This window comes from Ovis aries, chromosome 3 (genome assembly GCF_016772045.2).
Source record: "Ovis aries strain OAR_USU_Benz2616 breed Rambouillet chromosome 3, ARS-UI_Ramb_v3.0, whole genome shotgun sequence".
Lineage (NCBI taxonomy): Eukaryota > Metazoa > Chordata > Mammalia > Artiodactyla > Bovidae > Ovis > Ovis aries.
The window spans coordinates 190,580,345-190,605,601 of NC_056056.1; the positions used below are offsets into that span (position 1 = coordinate 190,580,345).

At 39.7% G+C, this 25,257-nt stretch overlaps 1 protein-coding gene across 1 annotated transcript in view; it reads right to left on the reverse strand.

Annotated features, from left to right (window-relative positions):
• Nucleotides 1-25,257, reverse strand: part of IRAG2 (inositol 1,4,5-triphosphate receptor associated 2) — a 112,035-nt gene that overhangs the window by 65,355 nt on the left and 21,423 nt on the right. Inside the window, exons 7-17 of the mRNA XM_027967817.3 lie at nucleotides 23,147-23,305; nucleotides 15,637-15,754; nucleotides 14,417-14,467; nucleotides 10,066-10,143; nucleotides 7,666-7,722; nucleotides 6,213-6,272; nucleotides 6,044-6,108; nucleotides 5,141-5,240; nucleotides 2,877-3,011; nucleotides 1,161-1,262; nucleotides 56-219 (exon numbers count right to left, since the gene is read on the reverse strand). Of these exons, the coding sequence (XP_027823618.2) occupies nucleotides 56-219; nucleotides 1,161-1,262; nucleotides 2,877-3,011; nucleotides 5,141-5,240; nucleotides 6,044-6,108; nucleotides 6,213-6,272; nucleotides 7,666-7,722; nucleotides 10,066-10,143; nucleotides 14,417-14,467; nucleotides 15,637-15,754; nucleotides 23,147-23,305 (1,089 nt within the window). The remainder of the gene's footprint in view (nucleotides 1-55; nucleotides 220-1,160; nucleotides 1,263-2,876; nucleotides 3,012-5,140; nucleotides 5,241-6,043; nucleotides 6,109-6,212; nucleotides 6,273-7,665; nucleotides 7,723-10,065; nucleotides 10,144-14,416; nucleotides 14,468-15,636; nucleotides 15,755-23,146; nucleotides 23,306-25,257) is intronic.

Consider the following 25,257-nt stretch of genomic DNA (forward strand, 5'->3'; position numbering starts at 1 on the left):
TACAAACATGTTATATATATAAAGTAGGGGTCTCTTATACATAAGGGATCATCACCTGGAAAGAAAGTCTCTTCTGAAATAAAAATATTCCAGCCTGAATCTCTTCAAAATGTCCATCAGTTTGGCAAACTCTTTATCAAGGGATTCTTTATGGTTTCTCAAGTTGTTCAGCATTAAGATGCAAAGATTGAGCTTCTCCTCCATAATATATCTGAATTCCTACAAGAAGAGTCACAAAATGGAAACAGTGGAAAGTTCCACTGTTCCAATGTTAAATATAAAGAAATAACAGGCAATAGAACATGCTCTGGACATTCCAACACCAGCAGCATTCACTGTTATTGAACTCTAAAATGCTAATTGAACAGATGTCAACTCTCAGTTGCCTAAAGATGGATGACACTGTGGACTGATGACCCCAATTTAACAAGTACATATTGGGTACACACGGTGTGCCTAAAATTGAGCTTTGTTTTCTTTTTCTGAAGATAAGTGGACATTTCATCAATAATCTCAGTAGCTTTATTAATAGAATAGAACGGGACTAGGAAATGCAGTAAAATCAGTATTTGTTGATTACCATATTCAAAACCATATTAAAAACCTTTGAAAAAGGTAAGACTGACAAAAGGGCTGATATTAACACTCCAGAGTTTTCAACATTTACTTCTTGCTTTAGCTTAACTTAGGGAGCTGATAGATGTTAGGAAGTTGTCCGGCAGTCAAGAAGTACAGATAATAAGTTATGGATAAATTTAAGAGATTTCCTTTTATATGCTTCCACTCTAACAAAACTGGGAATAGCTACCTAAAATGTTTCCACATTCTGATATTCCGCTAACTTCTGGTATAATAAAACTGTCAAAGTCTCAGGAATAAGATTCTTTTGCACAATAATCATTCCATCAAAGAGAATTTTGAAAAGCCAAGGAAAAATTCAAGCTTAGACCAGCCAGTTCTCACAAGGATTCAAATAAAATACGTTATTAATTTACATTTTATTTACTCTTTGTCTCTCCAATGCATATTCCATATCCTTACACTCTAAGATTTCATTGCAGTGTTATGCCTTCTCATTCTGACAATGTGTATAATAAGTTCTACCTGGGTTTGGAATGTAGAAGATAAACCAGGAAAATCACAACATTCAGAATACTTACAGTAAGCTTGTTCTCCCACTTTTCTTTCACAGTAATCTCTGGATTAGTTACCCACTGTAGAAAATGATCAATTCGTGTTTCAACTTCAGAAACATCTTCTTGCTGAAAAAGAATTCCATACCTTCAAATAGGAATTCAGTGAAAGGCATATAAAAAGAAGTAATTTAGACAAGGTTTAATATAGGCAATTTTGAAAGTCATCAGAGAGAATTCCTTGTTATCTAATGCCACCCAGTGACTTTCCTTTATCCTAGGATGTTGCCATGTGAAGATGCTAATTCTCTACTCTACATATGCTGAATAAATCAGTTAAAACTATTTTCCAGAACAAAACCTACCCATTTTATTCCCCTCTCAAATAGAAGGAAGCAAGCATTTTCATGGATATTTTTTCATTCATTAAACTAAATATTATCTACTTAGACTAGGCAGTGACAGATTTTATTTTCTTGGGCTCCAAATCACTACAGACAGTGACTGCAGCCATGAAATTAAAAGATGCTTGCTACCTGGAAGAAAAGCTACGACGAACCTAAACAGCATATTAAAAAGCAGAGATATCACTTTGCGGACAAAGGTCCATATAACCAAAGCTATGGTTTTTCCAGCAGTTTGTACAGATGTGAGAGTTGGAGCATAAAGAATGCTGAGCACCAAAGAACGGATGTTTTCAACTCATGGTGCTAGAGAAGACTCTTGAGAGTCCCTTGGACTGCAAGGAGATCAAACTAGTAAATCCCAAAGGAAATCAACCCTGAATATTCATTGGAAGGACTGATGCTGAAGCTCCTTTCCTTTGGCCACCTGCATAAAGTCAACTCATTGGAAAAGCCTCTGATGCTGGGAAAGATTGAAGGCAGGAGGAGAAGGGAGTGACAGAGGATGAGATGGTTGGATGGCATCACCGACTTAATGGATATGTGTTTGAGTAAGCTCTGGGAAACAGTGAAGGACGGGGAAGCCTGGCATGCTGCAGGCCATGGGTCAGGCATGATTTAGTGACTAAACAACAACAGCAATGTGCTAGACACTGTGAAAGGAACTGGAAATACCTACATGAAAATGGTGTTCTCAGCTTTCTCTGATCATCTAGGATTCCTAGTCAAAAATCGAGATAGAGAGAGACTTTCCTGGTAATCCAGTGGTTAAGAACTTTTCTTCCAATGCAGGTGACAGGGGTTCAATCCCTAGTCAAGGAACTAAGATCCCACATGCTACAAGGTAACAAAGCACATGCACCATAATGCTTGAGCCCTCTTGCCACAACAACATGGCCCACGTGCTCCGGAACCCGCATACCACAACTAGAGAGAAGCCTGTGTGCCCCAACAAACGATCCTGTGTGCTACAACTAAGACCCAACACCCAAAAATAAATGAAGAAATGTTTTTCAAAAATTAAAATGGAAAAAGAAGTACTAGTCATTAGCTAGAAGGAGTTCAATAGTCTTCAGCCCTCTGATACTAAAGATTAACTTGTAGGGAATATAAACTCAAGCAATCTATACCTAATGGTCAGCCTGTTAGTCCTGATTGACCCAGAATTAGAAGATGCACATTAGGAAGATTTGAGAAAAATCTTTTCATTTCATAGTAGGATATATTTTGTTCTCAACACATAGATACGCCCATGCTCAGCAAACAGGCTGTAGGTCAGTTATCTGTAGATCTTCCTGGCCAGTGAAACAGCATACGACATGCAGATGTTATACAATACCAGATTCTGAAGCATAGCTGTGAACTCCACTCCCTTTTGTTCAAGTTCTCTCAGTAACAGTAGCATTTCTTCATCCATTATCATGTCCAGAGATGACAAGCTGATTAAATTGCACTGCCACTCAGTGTCATTATTCTGAAACAAGTACCAAAATGTCCACAACCCTGTCATCCCAATGAAGAATATTCATTATTTTTATTTTATGAAAATGATGCCCATGCGTCAATGTAATGATCTCCATCAAACATTCTAAATTATCTTATGAAATCCTCCTGCGTGCATGCTAAGTCACTCAGTTGTGTCTGACTCTTTATGGCCCCATGGACTGTAGCCAGCCAGGCTCCTCTATCCATGGGATTCTCTAGGCGAGAATACTGAAGCAGTTGCCATGCCCTCCTCCAGGGGATCTTCCTGACCCAGGGATTGAGACCATATCTCTTAAATCACCTGCATTGGCAGGCGGGTTCTTTACCAATAGCGCCACCTGGAACTACTCCTACACCCCCCCAAACTGCTCATTTCCTCTCTTGGATGCCTTCAGCTTAACCTTTACTCATTCTTAAAGCACACTCAGATATCTAATAGATAACATTTACATTTACATGATATAAACTTCTATGGCTCTAATTTTCTGGAAAGAAGGAACAGGAAAGAAATTCTCAGAAAAAGAAAACTGTTGGTCACGGGAGGGTGCATTCAACAAATCCCATTGAAAACAGACTGGTTTCTTTGTCTCTCTTCCACTCATAGAAGATGCTGTCAGATGTTTCACAAAGCAAGTTTCTCATACTCCTCTCGAAGTCTCTGTGTCCTCTCATACTTTAGATATATGACAACAACACATGTAACTTCCTCCTTGCTGTGAGTTGGAAAAAAGTGAATGGGCTCTTATTCCAGATTCCAATTAGAAGGCAAAGACTTCCTAATCCATTAGTGAGATAAACTTCAGCACCAGAATGTTGCCAGCTGTTTAACCCCTGCTCAGAATCATAAACCTTTACAGGCTGGCATCTTGGCGTCATTATTACCTCAGAGGACAGGGGATAAAAACACATCGCTGCGGTAGGTTAGTCACCATGTCATTCAGTCTGGCAGTTTGGCTTGGTTTCAAGAGCACACTAAGAAAACGATGCGTTTTTGCAACAGAATGTCAGGAAAGCACAGTCCTCAGCAGAATGTTCAAGACTGCCTGAGAATGCCTTAGGTGAAGCAACATATGTCGCCCTGCATCCTTGGCAGGAGATATTCAAATGGTACTTGCCCCAAGGACGTTCTCTCCTTTCAAGGTCATAGCACAGCTGTCAACAGGAGGACATTCTGGACAAATCTATCATCTACCCAACATGGCAAGACCATCAACGTCGTGAAAGAAAGCAATCTACCAGAAAACATTTCCTAGCATTCCAAGCACACAACTGGAAAGTACATAGGAACGAAAATATACTAGGGAGTCAGGTTCCAACGTTTCATTCACAAGAACGCGTTTGACTGTTTCCACCCCTGTTGTAAAGAACTACCAACAGGCTGGAGGTTTTAAGGCACTAATTCATTTTGCTATTTTAAAATTAACCCCAAACATATAAAAATGCTAATTTATGTTCAGAATATAATAATCAGTGTCGTTAATTTGAGTCAGTACAATTATATTCTCAAGCAAAGAAATTTCATGTTTCTGCATGAAACAATGTAAATGAAACAAGTAAATTTTTGGTAGATACATTTACTTTGGGACTTGAAGAAATACTAAAAATAGTTCATGATCTCTACCACAATCTTTCAGACCCCAGGCTGGGGATCACTGCAGGTAGTCCTGAAAAATATCAAGATAGGAAAGATTTCTTGCGAATTCCCTGGCAGTCCAGTGGGTAGGATCCCATGCTCTCACTGCCAAGGACTTGGATTTGAACCCTGCTTGGGGAACTAAGATCACGCATGCTGTGTGGCCAAATATATATGTGTATGTGTGTCTCTGTGTGTGTGGTGTGCGTGTGTATACACATATATAAAGATTTTTAAAGTCCAGATTCACTGAACACATATTTCCACACCCCATGCTGGAGTCTCACTGTAGTTTTCAGCCATAACTTGAAAAAGATTCATTCTTCCAGGCTAAGAAACTTTAGACATAGGTTCCACAAACTATCAGTGGATTCTCTCAAAATGTCATGGGTGATTTTCAGCAAGATACAGACCTTTACTTAATAGCAAGCTATGAACATGTTGATTATTTTTGTAAAGGCTTCCATTTAATGATAATTACCTACCTCTGCAGACTGAGCAAGAATGAGTTCACAGTGTAGAGATTTTACTCCTTCAGAGTCGACACTCTTATGCTCTCCACTGACATTTAACTGCATTCCATTTCTTGAAGGAAAAAAAAACAACAACAGTAGTCTGGTCTGGTTAGGTATGCCTTATGTTTTAAGTCACAAGAATAAGATTTATTTATCACCAAACAGTAAGCACTATGTGTGCTGTATAAGGACTGCATTAGGTACTTAAGACTACAGAGAGGAACAGAGGTAGTCTTTGCCCTCCAGGCGCTGCACACACTAGTGATTCTAGGTGGTTGCAAACAGGTAAGCCATACTTTCTTTTTAAGAATTGGAGCTAATAGTTGAATTTTTAATTTTTTCACTAAAAATCTAGATGCCTTGCTTTTCTATAAAAAATCAGGATATGTGGTCACTTTGGGTCCATATATTCTTGATGTAACAACTATCTGGAGCTAAGCAGAGTAACACCCCATCTTTATCTGGATAATGTACTTTCCTCATTTTCACCCTGCTAATATAAGTATGTGCACTTACCCCACTGACTGTACTCAGTTTGCTGCTTATGGACTTCTGGACTAGCATGTTATACAAAATCAGAAACAAATGATAACAGAAGGTAGAGTGTGTCAGGAAAGAGGTCAAAACAACATGCCATGCATGCACTCAGATTACTTAATCTCAAGGCATGAGAAAAGTAAGGGTGAGTGAGGGAGGTTGACGGAAAACGTGTGAAGGAATCCACTCTTAGGAGAGAAGCTGAGAAAACATCACAAAGTTCAGAAGGAAAGAACGTGGCATGTTCAAAGAACTGCACACAGCTCATAACACCGCTCATAATGTGGAGCGGGGGACGCATGACAGAAAGTCAGTGAGAGGTTACCCTGTACTTACATCATGAATTCCTGTTGTAAGCGCTGTAACTCTAGAGCCAGCTTGTTTTTCTCCCCTCGTAAGTTCTGGAATCACATACAACATTAGGCTGCCCATGTTACTCTCCTGAGACATTCACATTTCCGTTTAAAATCCCCACCATGCAAGTTGTGAGATTATTATGGTATACCTCAATAATGCTTCCATATTCTAGGATCGTTGACTTAAGCTCTTCTATACTTACATCCTTCTGAAAAGTAGGAGAGAGAATTAATAGAAAATAAGTGTATGAGTTTACCAAATCATATTTACTAGACTAGCAATCTGAGTCAAAGAAGAATTATAAATGCCTAATGATGTGATGAGACCTTCTACGAATCTCATGATTTGAAAATTCTGCTAGTCTGGGTCTGCGATTAAAACTATAGAAAAACAAAAGGGGCAGCAAGGCATCTATTATCTGACTGTGTTATTATGTTCTATCTCTGCCTGGTCCAGTGAAATCATACCCTGAAAGGCAATTTTAAAATCCAAGTCAAAAATTTATTACTACAGCCTATTTAAGAAAAAAACAGCAGTTTTTACCTGCAAGTGACTAATAAATTATAAAAGCATCCAATTTTACCCAGTTCAAACCATATCTTTTAAAAATCATAGTTTTGCACTCCAAGACCAGGGGGTACAGTCAGTGCCTGACCTGTAGTTGTGTCCCATGAATGGCATGGTGCCTGGGGCCTGAGAAGTATCTTATGAGTGCCGGGCGGGAGAGCAGAGTGGTGGAAGGTCTAAAGTTATGGAGGAAGTGAGCAGTCATCGCTACTACAATGTCACTATGAGGAGACACAGTTGGTACCAAAGTCAGTATTCTGGTCAATGTCCACAAGCTGTGAAGGATGCCTTTGAAATGTCATAAACTTCAGGGAAAGGAAGTGAAATACTGCTCCTCCTTCCCTTTCCTGTCTTTGAATGTGGAAGCTAATTAACTTAGGCTGTGTCCTTTCTGTGTCTCTTAAAGCCACCAAACCAGCATCCCTGTAGCCAGAAAAGTTTGTTACCAAATAGGCTATGATCATGAGAGACAAATACAAATAGAGTAATATTTATCTATCGAATTAATCCGTCAAACTAGGTAGAACATAACTCGGGATATGTTGTTTTTCCCTGAAATGAATGACTGCACATTCGTTAATGTTACGAATTAAAACTTCATCATCACAGGGAGTTTCTGGTTGGTCCAATGGTTAAAACTCCATGCTTCCAGAGCAGGGGTGCAGCTTCAATCCCTGGTCAAGGAACCAAGACACTGAGTGCCCCAAGGTGTGGCCAAAAAATTAAAAACAAAAGACAAACAAAACAAAACACTTCATCACCACTATTTAGCCAGTGACTGGTAAATTGGCACACTAATATTGTTGAATAAAGGGATGAATATCACCAGAATTTACAGAGGATATATTAAAATATCCCAGTGGAAAAGTTAATATTCTTCACTCAGAAGAACAATTTTTATTCTTACAAATAAAGAAATGCCTTATGACAGAATATTAGAATCAGATATTTTAACAGGGGTGGAGTTATGCAAATGCCTTCCTCTATTACTTGGAGGGAGTCTCCAGGATTCCATGGACAGAGACAGTACCAACCTTCTGTAAACTTGCATCTTTATTAAGCAAAGTGTTTTCATACATGTGTAACTGCATCTGAAACGAAACACATTTAGGGAAGGCCACTAGGACACTGCTTTGGCAAAAGACAATGCTGTAAAATCATGGCACAATCAGGAGACATGTTTCTGAAGCATTTTTTATATGCATGCATTTTTCACTTTATAAAGAGCCTTCCCATTAGCCTCACAACAACCCTCAAGGCCGAGGTCATTGCCCTCTCTCTACCAGGAAGGAAATCAAAGCTCAGCACTATCCAGAGACTTGCCCGATGTCACACCTAGTAAGTGACAGAACAGAGCCTAGAATCTGAGTCTCCAACTTCAGCCAAGGGCTCTTCCCACTGTTTCACATTTCACATAATAAAAGGACATAGAGTATGTTCATTTTTTGGTGAAAATAAAAATCTAGGTAGGACATGAACACAGACTACTCCATATGAGCATGCAAAAGGCTCTTCCTCTTTTAAAAAACAGTGTAAAAATGTTCAAGCTTTCTTTTAGCAAAGTGAATATTAAGGATATTATCAGTTTAAACCAAAAGCAAGCTTGTTGGCATAGACTCCTAAGTAGGATGTAATTGAGAAAAATGTATATTGTTTGAATGGAAAGCTTGGAAAAATAATAGCATAGTCAGAAGTAGAACTGTCATCATAATCATACATGTTTGATATTCCTTTATAGTTCTCAAGGTATTTTCACATAATCCTTTCATTTGAGTTTCCAACAAGCTTGTGGATGAGGTACCCATTTAATAGATGGAAAAACTGAGATTTAAAGAAGTTAACTAATTGTTTGGGGTTAAAAATTTTACCCTGGAGAAGAAAATGGCAACCCACTTCAGTATTCGTGCCTGGAGAATCCCCATGGACAGAGGAGCCTGGCAGGCTACAGTCCATGGGGTCATAAGAGTTAGACAAGACTTAGTGACTAAACCAGCACTGCTATAAAGCTTTTAAGTTGAGAGGACAGGATTTGAATCCACATCTTCTCTGGCTCTTTCCACTAGTTTATGGCAGTTATATTTTCCAAAACAGCCATTCCCAGAATAAAATCAATGTTTAGTGTCTACATTATAATGGCTATAATATATGTATATTTACATATACACATGGAATTGGGTGTCTGCTAGGAAAAGTGAGAATTCCACATACAGATATGAATTTTAAGTACATCATCATTTCAAACATATACTAAAGCAAAAAATACTGTTCAAATAAACCATCAGAGATAACAAAAAGCATGACACAAATTCCTGAATTTAGTAATAGTTACCTGTTTCTTGATAATAAAGTATGGCAGATATAACAAAAATATACACTAAATAGATACTTTTATCAATATAGATTTAAAAATCATTTTTATAAGACATAATTTCTTTATTCAATAGAGTTGAATTAAAAAGCAAGATGGACTTTTTTCCCCATCTCTCATTTTTTGCATTAAGAAGGTACAATAGCTGAGCTTTTCCCTAACTTAAGAATTTGGAAAATTAGATACTATTAAATTAGAATCACTATAATAAAAATATAAATAATAGCAAATGGTGGCAAGGATGTGGAGTAATTTGAGCCCTCATACATAGCTAATGGAAATGTAAAATGGTATAGCTACTTTTGGAAAAAAATCTGGCAGTTCCTCAAAAGGTTAAACATAGTTATCATATGATGCAGTAATTCAACTCTTAGATACATGCTCAAGAGAAATTAAAACTTACATCCACACAAAAATTTATACGTGAATATTCATAGCACCATCACTCATTATAGTAAAAAGAAAAGAAAAGGAGGAACAGCTTAAATGTCCAGCAACTGATGAATGAACAAAATGTGCTATATTCCTATAATGGACTATTACTCAGCAACACAAGGAAATGAAGTAATGATATATGCTATGACATGAAGGAACTCTTAATACACTAGTCTCAGTGAAGAAAGCCAGTCACAAAAGACAACATAATGTATATGACCCCATTGATATGAATAGTCCAGAACAGCTAAATCTATGGAGATAGAAAGCTGATTAGTGTTTGTCTAGTGTTGGGGAAGAATGGAAAATGACCGCTAAAGGGATTTCTTTTTGGATGATAAAAGTATCTTAAAATTGGTTTTGGTGATGGTTGCACAACTCTGAATATATTTAATACTAAAAACCACTGACCTGTATACTCTAAGTGAATTTAATGGCATATGTGTTATATATCAGTAAAGCTGCTACATCAAAAAAGCAGAAGCTGTCTTTTATATAACTCAGACATCTAGAGTACAAGTTTCAAAATTCGTAATGAAAGGTCACTGTGTCAATGAGTCACAAACATCTTCATAAAGTAATATTAATTTGATGCAAGAAAATATTTTACCAGTATTTGAGAAGTGCTTACTTGGTGCTCTTTCTCAGTTTTAGATAAGTCCTCAATCTTCTCTTCCAATTTATATATTTCCATAATGTTCTTAGCATTCTAATGTAAAGTAAGATAGTATTCTTAGATTTAGACCAAAAAAACCATAAAAGGACATCACAAAGTCTTTTTTAGAAAGTGATATTTTTATCATTGACATCGTAATCCATTTTAAACTAAGGGACAGAACTTTAGACTTTGTCCAAAAATAACACAATCTTTTTAATGTGATCATCCAGGAATATTCTCAGTAATCCCTTCTTATTTTCCATTCTACCTGGGCCATTCACTCCCTAGACATAACTTCAGATTTGTCATTACAGTAACTGGGACCCTTCTGTTACCTTAATTGCAAAAACATCTCCCTCTTCAACCATTACTTCTTGTCTTTCCAGATTACTTCTTTGTGCATCAACAAACCTTCAGTTCCCACTGGAGCCTGCAATCCAATGATTCCACTACCTTCTCATTACCCTACCACCTTCCCGTGAACTCAGTCACCCCTTGACTCAGCTTAAATTCTTTCACGGCCAGTCATTTCAATCTCTTACTTCCACATCCCTTCAATCCCCTTGGCTCTCCCCTATTTCTTAGTATTTTCTTAATTTCAGCTTGCCATCCACTGCATGCCAGCACCTTTTCCAATAACGATTGTTAAAGAGAAATACGAATAAACCAATAGGTCACATATTAAATTTGTAAGCTTTAATCTCAAGGTTTTCTGGTGATTATATCATACCTATTCAAATGGCCATTTGTCTAAAGCAAGGATTTGCAAACTGTACCAACTGCCCTTCTCCATTCTCAGAGACCAACTCTGACTACTTGGTTTTATAAATAAAGCTTTATTAAGACACAACTGAGCCTGTTGTTTTCAGATTGTCCTTAGCCACCTTGCAATGGCAGAAGTAAGTGGTTGTGACAAAGCCCTTCTAGCCAGGCAAGCTTAAAAATATGTACTATCATGTCCTACAAAAAGTTTGCCAATTCCTGGCCTATTTCATTCTTTCTCTCTCCTTGAACTTCCAATACCTCCTCCAACATCCTCACTCTCAGCCAGTGACTTTGCTCCGTATTTCACTGAGACATTAGAAACTATTCAGTTCAGTTCAGTCGCTCAGTCATGTCCAACTCTTTGCGACCCCATGGACTGCAGCACGCCAGGCCTCCCTGTCCATCGCCAACTCCTGAAGTTTACTCAAACTCATGTCCATTGAGTTGGTGATGCCATCCAACCATCTCATCCTCTGCTGTCCCCTTCTCCTACTGCCTTCAATCTTTCCCAGCATCAGGGTCTTTTCAAGCGAGTCAGTTCTTTGCATCACGTGGCCAAAGTATTGGAGTTTCAACTTCAGCATCAGTCCTTCCAATCAATACTCAGGACTGATTTCCTTTAGGATGGACTGGTTGGATCTCCTTGCAGTCCAAGGGACTCTCTAATAGAAACTATTAGAAGTGAATTTTCCACATTACTTGGATATATAATAAATATTTGGGAATATTATAAAGCATCTGCTGACTTGAGTGCTTTATCCACTACCTTTATTCCTGCTTCAGTCTAAGCCTTCACTGACTTTTGCCTGCTTTAATATTAATACAAGAGCCTCCTAATCGGTCTCCTCACTTCTTCCCTCGACCCACAGTTGATTCTAAAGCCAGGAGCCAGAAAAATCTCGGTAAAACTGAAATTATATGATGTTACTCCTCTGCTCAAAACTGATCAGCAGCTCCCATCTCACTCAGCATAAACAACCAGAGTCCAAACAATGCCTTTATAAGATCCTGGGGGTCCAGGTCCCCACAACTCTCTGTAGCACCTTGTGGTACTTGTTCCCTCTGCTCCAGCCACACTGATCTTGTTATCCCTTAAAAATGGTGGGCAGGCTACAGCCTGAGGACTTTTGACTTGCTATCTCCTCTGCCATGAGTGCTCTTTGAGATGAGCCTCATAGTTTTTAACCAAAAATTAACTTCACAGTTCTACTTTTCCTAACCACCCAATAAACTAGAGTTTATAAAATAAACCTTTATTTTTGTGTTTTTGACCACAAGGCAGGTGGAATTTTAGCTCCAAGACCAGGCATCAAACCCACATCCCCTGCATTGAAAGGTGGAGTCTTAAACAATGGACCACCAAGGAAGTCCCCTAACCACCCTAGTTTAAATCGCCGTTTTCTGTTCTTCTCTTGGTGGCACTAATCTCATCTAACATGCTAGTTTCACACAGGCTATTTTGCTTAAGTCCATATTCACTTAGAATACAGTCTGCTGCTGCTGCTAAGTCACTTCAGTCGTGTCCGACTCTTCACGACCCCATGGACCGCAGCCCACCAGGCTCCTCTGTCCATGGGATTTTCCAGGCAAGAGTACTGGAGTGGGGTCTATCTCCCAGTGATTGTGGGTATAAGAAGTAAATAAATGTAAGTGAATACTTGGCTTCCCCAATGGCCCAGTGAGTAAAGAATTCACCTGCAAATGGAGAACACACAGGAGATGTGGGCTTGATCCCTGGGTCAGGAAGATCCCCTGGAGGAGGAAATGGCAAACTACTCCAGTATTCTCACCTGAAAAATCCCATGGACAGAGGAGCCAGGCGGGCTATAGTCCATAGGTTTGCAAAGAGTAGGATACGACTGAGTGACTAAGCTCTCCATCAAATAATTACCCAAGCCATTGTGCTCTTCTCAATGCATCAGATTTTCACCTCCGATGGTAACTGCAGCCATGAAATTAAAAGACGCTTACTCCTTGGAAGAAAAGTTATGACCAACCTAGATAGCATATTCAAAAGCAGAGACATTACTTTGCCGACTAAGGTCCGTCTAGTCAAGGCTATGGTTTTTCCTGTGGTCATGTATGGATGTGAGAGTTGGACTATGAAGAAGGTTGAGCACCGAAGAATTGATGCTTTTGAACTGTGGTGTTGGAGAAGACTGTTGAGAGTCCCTTGGACTGCAAGGAGATCCAACCAGTCCATTCTGAAGGAGTTCAGCCCTGGGATTTCTTTGGAAGGAATGATGCTAAAGCTGAAACTCCAGTACTTTGGCCACTTCATGCAAAGAGTTGACTCACTGGAAAAGACTCTGATGCTGGGAGGGATTGGGGGCAGGAGGAGAAGGGGATGACAGAGGATGAGATGGCTGGATGGCATCACGGACTCGATGGACGTGAGTCTGAGTGAACTCCGGGAGTTGGTGATGGACAGGGAGGCCTGGCGTGCTGCGATTCATGGGGTCGCAAAGAGTCGGACATGACTGAGCGACTGAACTGAACTGAAAGGAAACAGTGACATCTATATGCCTTTTCTACACAAGCCAATCATTGTAATGCCATCTCATGAAGAAGAGTTCTAAGTCTCCTTCCTTCTATCTCAATTCTAAATTGGTATACTATAATTCTTTGATGGTAGTCAATCATCTTAAATATGAGAAGAAAAATATCTTACATTGGGAACTTACTTCAAAAGCACTAGTTTCATGGAAACCTGGCCTGGCAGCTAGAATATATCTAAATAAAATATAAAATTTATTTCCAATCTTTAGCTGTTCCTTTGCAATCCATTATGAATGTCCACTTAGGCCATGAATTGGATAACTCTTCAGATCATTCATTGCAGCTTAATAAATAACTCTAATAAACTTATATAAAGCACAACCAAAAAACTATACATAATGATTGACATTCAAAAGGTACCTATAGAGAATTTTTCTTCAAAATAGTAGCTTACTAATAGCTTTTCTACCTTTCTTCCAATGCTGTAATTTTGTTGCTTAAAAATATATATTGCATAAAAGTTTTCTAAGATTTTACTAATATTTACTAACACATATAAGGTATATTATGGTTAACAAAATGGCTTCACATGATTTATCTTAACCTTTGAAGTAACTGTAGGGAATAGGTATTATTAATCCCTCAGAAGATAAATGGCCTTTCCAAGGTCAGGCTGTCAAAGAATTTAAGATCTAGGTCTTAGAATCAACGACCTTTGCCATCTAGTTTTGTGGAATAATATTGGAAAATTATTAAATAATGTATACACTTTCCTTCTTGATTTGTATACTGTTTAGATGGGTTAATTTCATTTCATCTTAAGTCTGAATTTCTTAAATCCTATTTCCTCATGGAGAATTACAAAGGCAATATACTTCTGTCCAAACAGGAAAATTCTGTCTACTCTTCCTCACTTGTCATTTGACAAAGCAACCCAGTATTTTGCCTACAGGAGCCTGAAATTCATATGATTTGAATTTCATATGAACCCAGGGTCAGGACCCATGATTATATGATTTCCATATTTATCTGTACAGTCTGTTTAACAATTTCAACATACCTCTTCTTGGAGAATCCGAATCTTAAGAATCAGAGCCCGGTTTTCTGTCTCCTGATTTATTAAGAGAAACATAATTTTAAAGTATTTGAGAAGCTTATGAAAATAACAAATATTTACTTCCAGAGTTATCAACATTTTTTCATCAACCTTAAATATAGCACTGACATACTGCACATGAGCCTAGTCAGAAAATATTCTCAATATGGGGTTAAGCCTTTGCTTCCAGTTTCTCGGTATCAGTGAGAAGTCACTCTCCTCCTTGACTCAATCTAACCATGACAGAGAAGGAAAGACGAGAAACAAAAATAGGTTATGTGGTTTGCCTAAAGTTACACAGCCCTCCGAAACGGGGCTTGCATGTTCTCAGCCTGACTCCCAAGGGTGGGCTCTTGGTCACTGCTCCACATGACTTCCACATAGAAGCTCCTTAGGGGTCCCAGACTGAGTCCTTGCTGTATTCATAAAGACTTGCAGAGTCACCTGATACTTCGTGAGTCCAGTCTCCACATTTTATTGTTGAGGCAAAAGCTAAGCTAAACTGTGTTGCTTGTAGGAGGTCATGAGTGAAAGACCCAGGCCTGAAATTCAAGTTTCCTGATACCTTACAGACCTAAAAATAAATCAGTCTGAATGACTTTCAGCTGACCGTCCCCCCATGTCCGACCATGGTTAGCAATGCTCAAATAGTGCTAGAGGGATTTTGAAGATTATTACTGAAGCTCCAAAGAATAAGTTTAACAGTCTCCATGAAAATAATTACTTCTCTGGTAGTTGAAGCTTAGTCTAAATAATGTTTTGCTCCCCAAATTACAAGCCTGGGCATATTTAGTGTTAAGGACTGATTAATGGAGCTCATTAATAATCTGTACATGCTGAAAAAAATGAATGTTTTTAAAAACCAGAGAAAAAGGTGAAAGTTTGACACACAGATTTTTTTTTTTTTGGAAGGTGTGACTTTCAGTGTCAGATATTTATAAAGCCACCTGTTAACTTCAGAAGGCATTCTAGATCTTCACAAACCATTGCAAATGTAACATTTGTAAAGAATTTTAATCCTGGTTGAAAACAGGTTTTTTTTAATCCTACTTGCCTTTACTTTTCTAAAGGGTTACCAATTCATTCATCAGCCTACTGATTTCTGATCTTTGCCTCCACATAAACCATCTTGGATTTCAGTTAAATAAACGATCTGCCAATTCCAAAGTACTTGGATGACTTACTAATTGTTTGTTCTGGGCTACAGTCATGGTCTTCTGCTCTTCTGAAGCATTCATACTAATTTTCAGTTCCTCCAGTTCTTCTTTTAACAGGTTTGTTCTCATAATAGCCTGGTGGGCACTGTGGGGGTGGGGAGAGAAGGCAACAAGCAAAACCTCAAACATAACCGTCAAAGATGCTAACTAAAGCCACAGACTGTTTTTAAGCTCCAAGTTGAAAACCACTGAAAATTCAAACCAGATGCCAACAATAGTAAAAAAAAAAAAAAAATTTACTCAAGATCTTTCACAGTCCTTAGAAAGGGAAGGGACTTGGGTAGAGTATACTGGGAGATAAAAGGTGGAAGGAAACAAACATATTTCTGAAGCCAAGGACTAGCATACTCCCTTTGAAATCCATCACCGGCTAAATCACACAGTTCTTTCCTTCTACTACTAAGACATAATATCAATTAATATAATTATATAAACAGTTATTATATACCATCACACATTCAGTCAAAGCATAGCTTGTTTTCTTTTTAAAGAAACTTTGAGTTATTATATTTCAAATACATAAGCCAACAATGGAATGGAGAGAGCTTGAGGTTAGCATTTCTTTTAATGTTATAGATTGGGGGACTTCCCTGATGGTCCAATGGCTAAAATTCTGCACTCCCAATGCAGGTGGCCCGGGTTTGATCCCTGGTCAGGGAACTAGATCCCACATGCTGCAACTAAAGATCCCACATTCTGCAATTAAGACTTGGTGTAACCAAATAAATACATATACATATATATATATTTAATTTTACAGATTGATTTGGAGTATGGTCAAAAGTTGTGATGGTAGCAGTTCATGGTCAGAATGCTTTTCTGTGTTTTCAAGTTAAGTGAGAACTTTTCTGTTCAGAATTTTAGCATCTATGACACCTGTGTAGTAGTTTGAGCATTCTTTGGCATTGCCTTTCTTTGGAATTGGAATAAAAACTGGCCTTTTCCAGTCCTATGGCCACTGCTGAGTTTTCCAAATTTGCTGGCATACTGAGTGCAGCACTTTCACAGCATCATCTTTCAGGATTTGAAATAGCTCAGTTGGAATTCCATCACCTCCACTAGCTTTGTTCATAGTGATGGTTTCTAAGGCCCACTTGACTTCACATTCCAGGATGGCTGGCTCTAGATTAGTGATCATACCATTGTGATTATCTGGGTCGTGAAGCTCTTTTTTGTACAGTTCTTCTGTGTATTCTTTCCACCTCTTCTTAATATCTTCTGCTTCTGTTAGGTCCATACCATTTCTGTCCTTTATTGAGTCCATCTTTGCATGAAATGTTCCCTTGGTATCTCTAATTTTCTTGAAGAGATCTCTAGTCTTTCCCATTCTGTTGTTTTCCTCTATTTGCATTGATCGCAGAGGAAGGCTTTCTTATCTCTCCTGGCTATTCTTTGGAACTCTGCATTTAGATGCTTATATCTTTCCTTTTCTCCTTTGCTTTTCACTTCTCTTCTTTTCACAGGTATTTGAAAGTCCTCCTCAGACAGCCATTTTACTTTTTTGCATTTCTTTTCCATGGGGATGGTCTTGATCCCTGCCTCCTGTACAACATCACATACCCCGTCCACAGTTCATCAGGCACTCTATCTATCAGATCTAGTTCCTTAAATCTACTTCTCACTTCCACCATATAATCATAAGGGACTTGATTTAGGTCATACCTGAATGGTCTAGTGGTTTTCCTACTTTCTTCAATTTAAGTCTGATTTTGGCAATAAGGAGTTCATGATCTGAGCCACAGTCAGCTCCCGGTCTTGTTTTTGCTGACTGTATAGAGCTTCTCCATCTTTGGCTGCAAAGAATATAATCAATCTGATTTTGGTATTGACCATCTGGTGTTGTCCATGTGTAGAGTCTTCACTCATCTCACATGCTAGTCAAGTAATGCTCAAAGTTCTCCAAGCCAAGCTTCAGCAATATGTGAACTGTGAACTTCCAGATGTTCAAGCTGGTTTTAGAAAAGGCAGAAGAACCAGAGATCAAATTGCCAACATCTGCTGGATCATGGAAAAAGCAAGAGAGTTCCAGAAAAACATCTATTTCTGCTTTATTGACTATGCCAAAGCCTTTTACTGTGTGGATCACAATAAACTGTGGAAAATTCTGAAAGAGATGGGAATACCAGACCACCTGACCTGCCTCTTGAGAAACCTGTATGCAGGTCAGGAAGCAACAGTTAGAACTGGATATGGAACAACAGACTGGTTCCAAATAGGAAAAGGAGTATGTCAAGGCTGTATATTGCCACCCTGTTTATTTAACTTATATGCAGAGTAAATCATGAGAAATGCTGGGCTGGATGAAGCACAAGCTGGAATCAAGATTGCCGGGAGAAATCTCAATAACCTCAGATATGCAGATGACACCACCCTTATGGCAGAAAGTGAAGAGGAACTAAAGAGGCTCTTCATGAAAGTGAAGGAGGAGAGTGAAAAAGTTGGCCTAAAGCTCAACATTCAGAAAACTAAGATCATGGTATCTGGTCCCATCACTTCATGGGAAATAGATGGGAAACAGCGGAAACAGTGTCAGACTTTATTTGGGGGGGGGCTCCAAAATCACTGCAGATGGTGACTGCAGCCATAAAATTAAAAGACGCTTACTCCTAGGAAGAAAAGTTATGACCAACCTAGATAGCATATTCAAAAGCAGAGACATTACTTTGCCAACAAAGGTCCGTCTAGTCAAGGCTATGGTTTTTCCATTGGTCATGTATGGATGTTAAGAGTTGGACTGTGAAGAAAGCTGAGTGTTGAAAAATTGATGCTTTTGAACTGTGGTGTTGGAGAAGACTCTTGAGAGTCCCTTAGACTGCAAGGAGATCCAACCAGTCCATTCTAAATGAGATCAGTCCTGGGTGTTCTTTGGAAGGACTGATGCTAAAGCTGAAACTCCAGTACTTTGGCCACCTCATGCAAAGAGCTGACTCATTGGAAAAGACTCTGATGCTGGGAGTGATTGGGGGCAGGAAGAAAAGGGGATGACAGAGGATACGATGGCTGGATGGCATCATCGACTCAATGGACGTGAGTTTGAGTGAACTCTGGGAGTTGGTGATGAACAGGAAGGCCTGGTGTGCTGCAATTCATGGTGTCACAAAGAGTCGGACACGATTGAGCGACTGAACTGAACTGATGACACCTGTACACACAGACTTTGTTAGAACCAGGTTGCTTGTTTTCTGATGCTCAAGCATGTCCCACTTTATCTGTTTTACCAGAGTCTGCACTTGATCTATTACATCCTTAAGGTCGAGTATCCCTTTCTACCTTAAGCTAAGGTAATGAATGTTCTTATCATCCTTCTAGGCCATAGGTACCCTGTCTCTAAATCATGTCTGACTCTTTGCACCGCATGGACTGCAGCACCCCAGCCTTCCATGTCCCTCACCATCTCCCAGAATTTGCCCACGTTCATGTCCATTGAATTGGTGATGCTATCCAACCATCTCATCCTCTGTTGCCCTCTTCTCCTTCTGCCTTCAATCTTTCCCAGCATCAGGGTCTTGTGGCCACAGGTAAACTGATGGCACATTTTAAACCTGACTCATCAATGAATCTCTCATAATACTTAGCATGGAACTTTGCATAGAGTAAGAGTTCTAGTGAACCACTGAATGTTGGGATAGATTTATACTTGATCTGTATGCATACTGGTCTTACACAGAGACTTGAAGGACATAGAGAACATCATTGCTAGAAAAGAACTAACAAATGTTTTTGGTGGGAAAATAAAGTTGCTTTACTGGTGGGAAAATAAAGCTGTTTTCCAAAGTCACTTTGGAACTTTGGAAAAGTGTGGCAGTTCCTCAAAATGCAAAGTATAAGTTGCATGCGTGCATGCTAAGTTGCTTCAGTCATGTCTGACTCTTTGTGATGCTATGGGCTGTACCCTGCCAGGCTCCTCTGTCCATGCGATTCTCCAGGCAAGAATACTGGAGTGGGTGACCATTTCCTTTTCCAGGGGATCTTCCAGGCCTAGGAATTAAACCTGTGTCTCTTATGTCTCCTGCACTGGCAGGTAACTTCTTTACAACCAGTGCTACCTGGGTAGCCCTGAAGTATAGGTTGTAAGTGAAAGTCACTCAGTCATGTCCAACTCTTTGTGCCCCCATGGACTATACAGTCCATGGAATTCTCCAGGCCAGAATACTGGAGTGGATAGCCTTTCCCTTCTCTAGGGAAACTTTCCAGCCCAGGGATCGAACCCAGGTCTCCTGTATTACAGGCAGATTCTTTACCAGCTGAGCCACAAGGGAAGCCCAAGAATACTAGAGTGGATAGCCTATCACTTCTCCAGCAGATCTTCCTGACCCAGGGATCAAAACAGCGTCTCCTACATTGCAGGTGGATTCTTTACCAACTGAACTATCAGGGAAGACCAAAGTATAGGTCTTAAAAAGTATAGCAATTTCACTCCTAGATATATAACCATGAAAACAGAAAACATATGACCCCATAAAAACTTGCACACAAATGTTCATAACAGCAGCTTTTTTAAGTGCCAAAAAGTGGTGCTAACCCAAATGTCCAAACTAAGGTATATTTATACGATGGAATATTATTCAGTCATAAAAAAGAATGAAATAGCAATATATGCTTCAACATGGATGAACTTTGAAAATGTGATTCTAAATGAAAGAAGCCAGACACAAAAGTCACATACTGTATGATTCCATGAATATGAAAATGTTCAGAATAGACAAATCCATAGAGATACAAAGTAGATTAGAGGTTGCCAGGGTCTGAGAGGGGAGGACATGGGGAGTGTTAATCACTACTGTTAATCAGTATGGGATTTCTTTTCAGAGTGATGAAAATGTCTTGATCACGTGAATATACCTGATATCATGTGAATATATCATGTGGATATACTTGTGAATAACTGGAATTATAGGGGGCTGGAATGCAAAAGTAGGAAGTCAAGAAACACATGGAGTAACAGGCAAATTTGGCCTTGGAATGTGGAATGAAGCAGGGCAAAGACTAATAGAGTTTTGCCAAGAAAATGCACTGGTCATAGCAAACACCCTCTTCCAACAACACAAGAGAAGACTCTACACATGGACATCACCAGATGGTCAACACCAAAATCAGACTGATTATATTCTATGCAGCCAAAGATGGAGAAGATCTATACAGTCAACAAAAACAAGACCAGGGGCTGACTGTGGCTCAGATCATGAACTCCTTATTACCAAATTCAGACTTAAATTGAAGAAAGTAGGGAAAACCGCCAGATCATTCAGGTATGACCTAAATCAAGTCCCTTATAATTATACAGTGGAAGTGAGAAATAGATTTAAGGGCCTAGATCTGATAGAGTGCCTGATGAACTATGGAATGAAGTTTGTGACATTGTGCAGGGGACATGGAAAAGAAATGCAAAAAAGCAAAATGGCTGTCTGGGGAGGCCTTACAAATAGCTGTGAAGAGAAGAGAGGCAAAAAGCAAAGGAGAAAAGGAAAGATATAAGCATCTGAATGCAGAGTTCCAAAGAATAGCAAGAAGAGATAAGAAAGCCTTCTTCAGTGATCAATGCAAAGAAATAGAGGAAAACAACAGATTGGGAAAGACTAGAGATCTCTTCAAGAAAATTAGAGATACCAAGGGAACATATCATGCAAAGATGGGCCCGATAAAGGACAGAAATGGTATGGACCTAACAGAAGCAGAAGATATTAAGAAGAGGTGGCAAGAATACACAGAAGAACTGTACAAAAACGAGCTTCATGACCCAGATAGTCAGGATGATGTGATCACTAATCTAGAACCAGACATCTTGGAATGTGAAGTCAAGTAGGCCTTAGAAAGCATCACTATGAACAAAGCTAGTGGAGGTGATGGAATTCCAATTGAGCTGTTTCAAATCCTGAAAGATGATGTTGTGAAAGTGCTGCACTCAATATGCCAGCACATTTGGAAAACTCAGCAGTGGCCACAGGACTGGAAAAGGTCAGTTTTGATTCCAATTCCAAAGAAAGGCGATGCCAAAGAATGCTCAAACTACCGCACAATTGCACTCATCTCACATGCTAGTAAAGTAATGCTCAAATTCTCCAAGCCAGGCTTCAGCAATACATGAACCATGAACCAGCTGATGTTCAAGCTGGTTTTAGAAAAGGCAGAAGAACCAGAGATCAAATTGCCAACATCCGCTGGATCATGGAGAAAGCAAGAGAGTTCCAGAAAAACATCTATTTCTGCTTTATTGACTATGCCAAAGCCTTTGACTGTGTGGATCACAATAAACTGTGGAAAATTCTGAAAGAGATGGGAATACCAGACCACCTGACCTGCCTCTTGAGAAACCTGTATGCAGGTCAGGAAGCAACAGTTAAAACTGGACATGAAACAACAGACTGGTTCCAAATAGGAAAAGGAGTATGTCAAGGCTGTATATTGTCACCCTGCTTATTTAACTTCTATGCAGAGTAAATCATGAGAAATTCTGGACTGGAAGAAACACAAGCTGGAATCAAGATTGCTGGGAGAAATATCAATAACCTCAGATATGCAGATGACACCACCCTTATGGCAGAAAGTGAAGAGGAGCTAAAAAGCCTCTTGATGAAAGTGAAAGAGGAGAGCAAAAACGTTGGCCTAAAGCTCAACATTCAGAAAACGAAGATCATGGCATCCAGTCCCATCACTTCATGGGAAATAGATGGGGAAATAGTGGAAACGGTGTCAGACTTTATTTTTTTGGGCTCCAGAATCACTGCAGATGGTGACTGCAGCCATGAAATTAAAAGACGCTTACTCCTTGGAAGAAAAGTTATGACCAACCTAGATAGCATATTCAAAAGCAGAGACATTACTTTGCTGACTAAAGTCCGTCTAGTCAAGGCTATGGTTTTTCCAGTGGTCATGTATGGATGTGAGAGTTGGACTGTGAAGAAGGCTGAGCACCGAAGAATTGATGCTTTTGAACTGTGGTGTTGGAGAAGACTCTTGAGAGTCCCTTGGACTGCAAGGAGATCCAACCAGTCCATTCTGAAGGAGATCAACCCTGGGATTTCTTTGGAAGGAATGATACTAAAGCTGAAACTCCAGTACTTTGGACACCTCGTGCGAAGAGTTGACTCATTGGAGAAGACTCTGATGCTGGGAGGGATTGGGGGCAGGAGACGAAGGTGACGACCGAGGATGAGATGGCTGGATGGCATCACGGACTCAATGGACCTGAGTCTGAGTGAACTCCGAGAGATGGTGATGAACAGGGAGGCCTGGCGTGCTGTGATTCATGGGGTCGCAAAGAGTCAAACATGACTGAACGACTGAACTGAACTGAACTGGAATTAGATCATGTGAATAATCTTGTGAATATACTAAAAAACACTAAACTAATTGTATACCTCAACAGGGTGGCTCTTCTGCTTTGTGACTTGTATTTCAATAAAAAAACAAATTTATTTTTTAAAAATGGAAAAGGAACTGAAAATTCCCAGCACACAGTACCCACACCATGGCTCACCTTTTTACCCGAAGGCGCAGTTCAGTACAGTCCTCTGATAACTCTCTGTTTGCTTCTTCCAAGTTTTCTAATGCCAATTTCAATTTATTATTTTCATCTTCCAATTTCTGCTTGTTGAAATGCAGGTCTGCTATATAGGTAATCAAATCAGGTACCTCTCTGTGGGTAAAAGGATGAATGAGCATAAACTTCAACATCACTAATCCCTTCCAGTCAAAGTAAGGCTTATGGTTAAGCCCAAACAAGCTTAAATATTCCTGTGAGGACTTCCCTGTTGGTCCAGTAGTTACAAATCCGTCTGTCAACGTAGGGGCACAGGTTCAATACCTGGTCTGGGAAGATTCCATGTGCTGCGGAGCAACTAAGCCTTGTAGGCCACCACTGCCAAAGCCCTCCAAGTCTAGGCCTCGCATGCCACAACTTACTGAGTTCTTATGCTGTAACTACTGAAGCCTACTTGCCCAGAGCCTTTGCTGTGTGAAAAAAAGAAACCACCACAGTGAGACGCCCGTGCACCGCAACAAAGAATAGCCTCCAACTGCCACAACTAGGAAAACCCCACATGCAGCGATGAAGATCCAGCACCACCAAAAATAAATAAAGAAGATTTTCTGCTTTATTGTCATTCATCCTCATAAACATAGTTCACATACACAGTATTTATTCAAGCACTTATTACAACACCACCAAAGATTTTTCCAAAATTGCCAGATATTTAGCATCTGCCACTTGTGAAATCAACTTTTACAGCTTTCGTTTCTTCCTCTTCACTTTGCTCCCAACTTCTGTCTCTATCTACACTGAGGAGTTCCTACTTCTGCCTGGGTTATGGAAAATCCTGAAATAAATCGACACTGGATTCTTTCAATCAGAAATCTTGGCCGGTTTCCACAGGCATTTAACTAGGAAACAATTCGTAGAGTTTTATCTTTGTAGCCTGTAGCTCACAATTTAGTACTCATTGTTCCTAGTATTTTCTACAGCTTGTTAATATTTGTAGCTGTCATGCTTGCCCTGACATTTGATCCTAAACCCTTTGAGAGTCTGAACTGTGTTTTTCGAGGAGTCCCAGGCCTCCTCTTCTTTGCCATCTTTTCCCAGAGTTTAGCACAGGTTGGCTACATGGTTCCTAGTCCACAATTTTTTGCACAGATAAACCTGAAGTGGCAAAGATAAAATAAGGAAGGACAGGTCCAGTGCTTCAATTCTGAGCTTCCAAAGCAGAGACTTGGGCTCAGTCCCTGGTCGGGGAACTAAGATCCCACAAGCCACATGTTGGCTCAGCCAAAAAATTTTTTTCAAAATAAAAATAAAGAACAGAGTCACTTCTCCTTAATATCTAAACTCATGTGTAGCGGAAAACAGCTTTTCTCATTAATATCTAAAAGTATCTACTGAAGAAGTAATAAGGATTGACACATATACACTACCAGGTGTAAAACAGCTAGCTAGTTCAGTTCAGTTCAGTTCAGTTGCTCAGTCGTGTCCGATCCTTTGCGACCCCATGAACTGCAGCATGCCAGGCCTTCCTGTTCATCACCATCTCCCGGAGTTCACTCAGACTCACATCCATCGAGTCCGTGATGCCATCCAGCCATCTCATCCTCTGTTGTCCCCTTCTCCTCCTGCCCACAATCCCTCCCAGCATCAGGGTCTTTTCCAATGAGTCAATTCTTCTCATGAGGTGGCCAAAGTACTGGAGTTTCAGCTTTAGCATCATTCCTTCCAAAGAAATCCCAGGGCTGATCTCCTTCAGAATGGACTGGTTGGATCTCCTTGCAGTCCAAGGGACTCTCAAGAGTCTTCTCCAACACCACAGTTCAAAAGCATCAATTCTTCGGTGCTCAGCCTTCTTCACAGTCCAACTCTCACATCCATACATGACCACAGGAAAAACCATAGCCTTGACTAGACGGACCTTAGTCAGCAAAGTAATATCTCTGCTTTTCAATATGCTATCTAGATTGGTCATAACTTTTCTTCCAAGGAGTAAGCATCTTTTAATTTCATGGCTGCAGTCACCATCTGCAGTGATTCTGGAGCCCCCCAAAATAAACTCTGACACTGTTTCCACTATTTCCCCATCTATTTCCCATGAAGTGATGGGACTG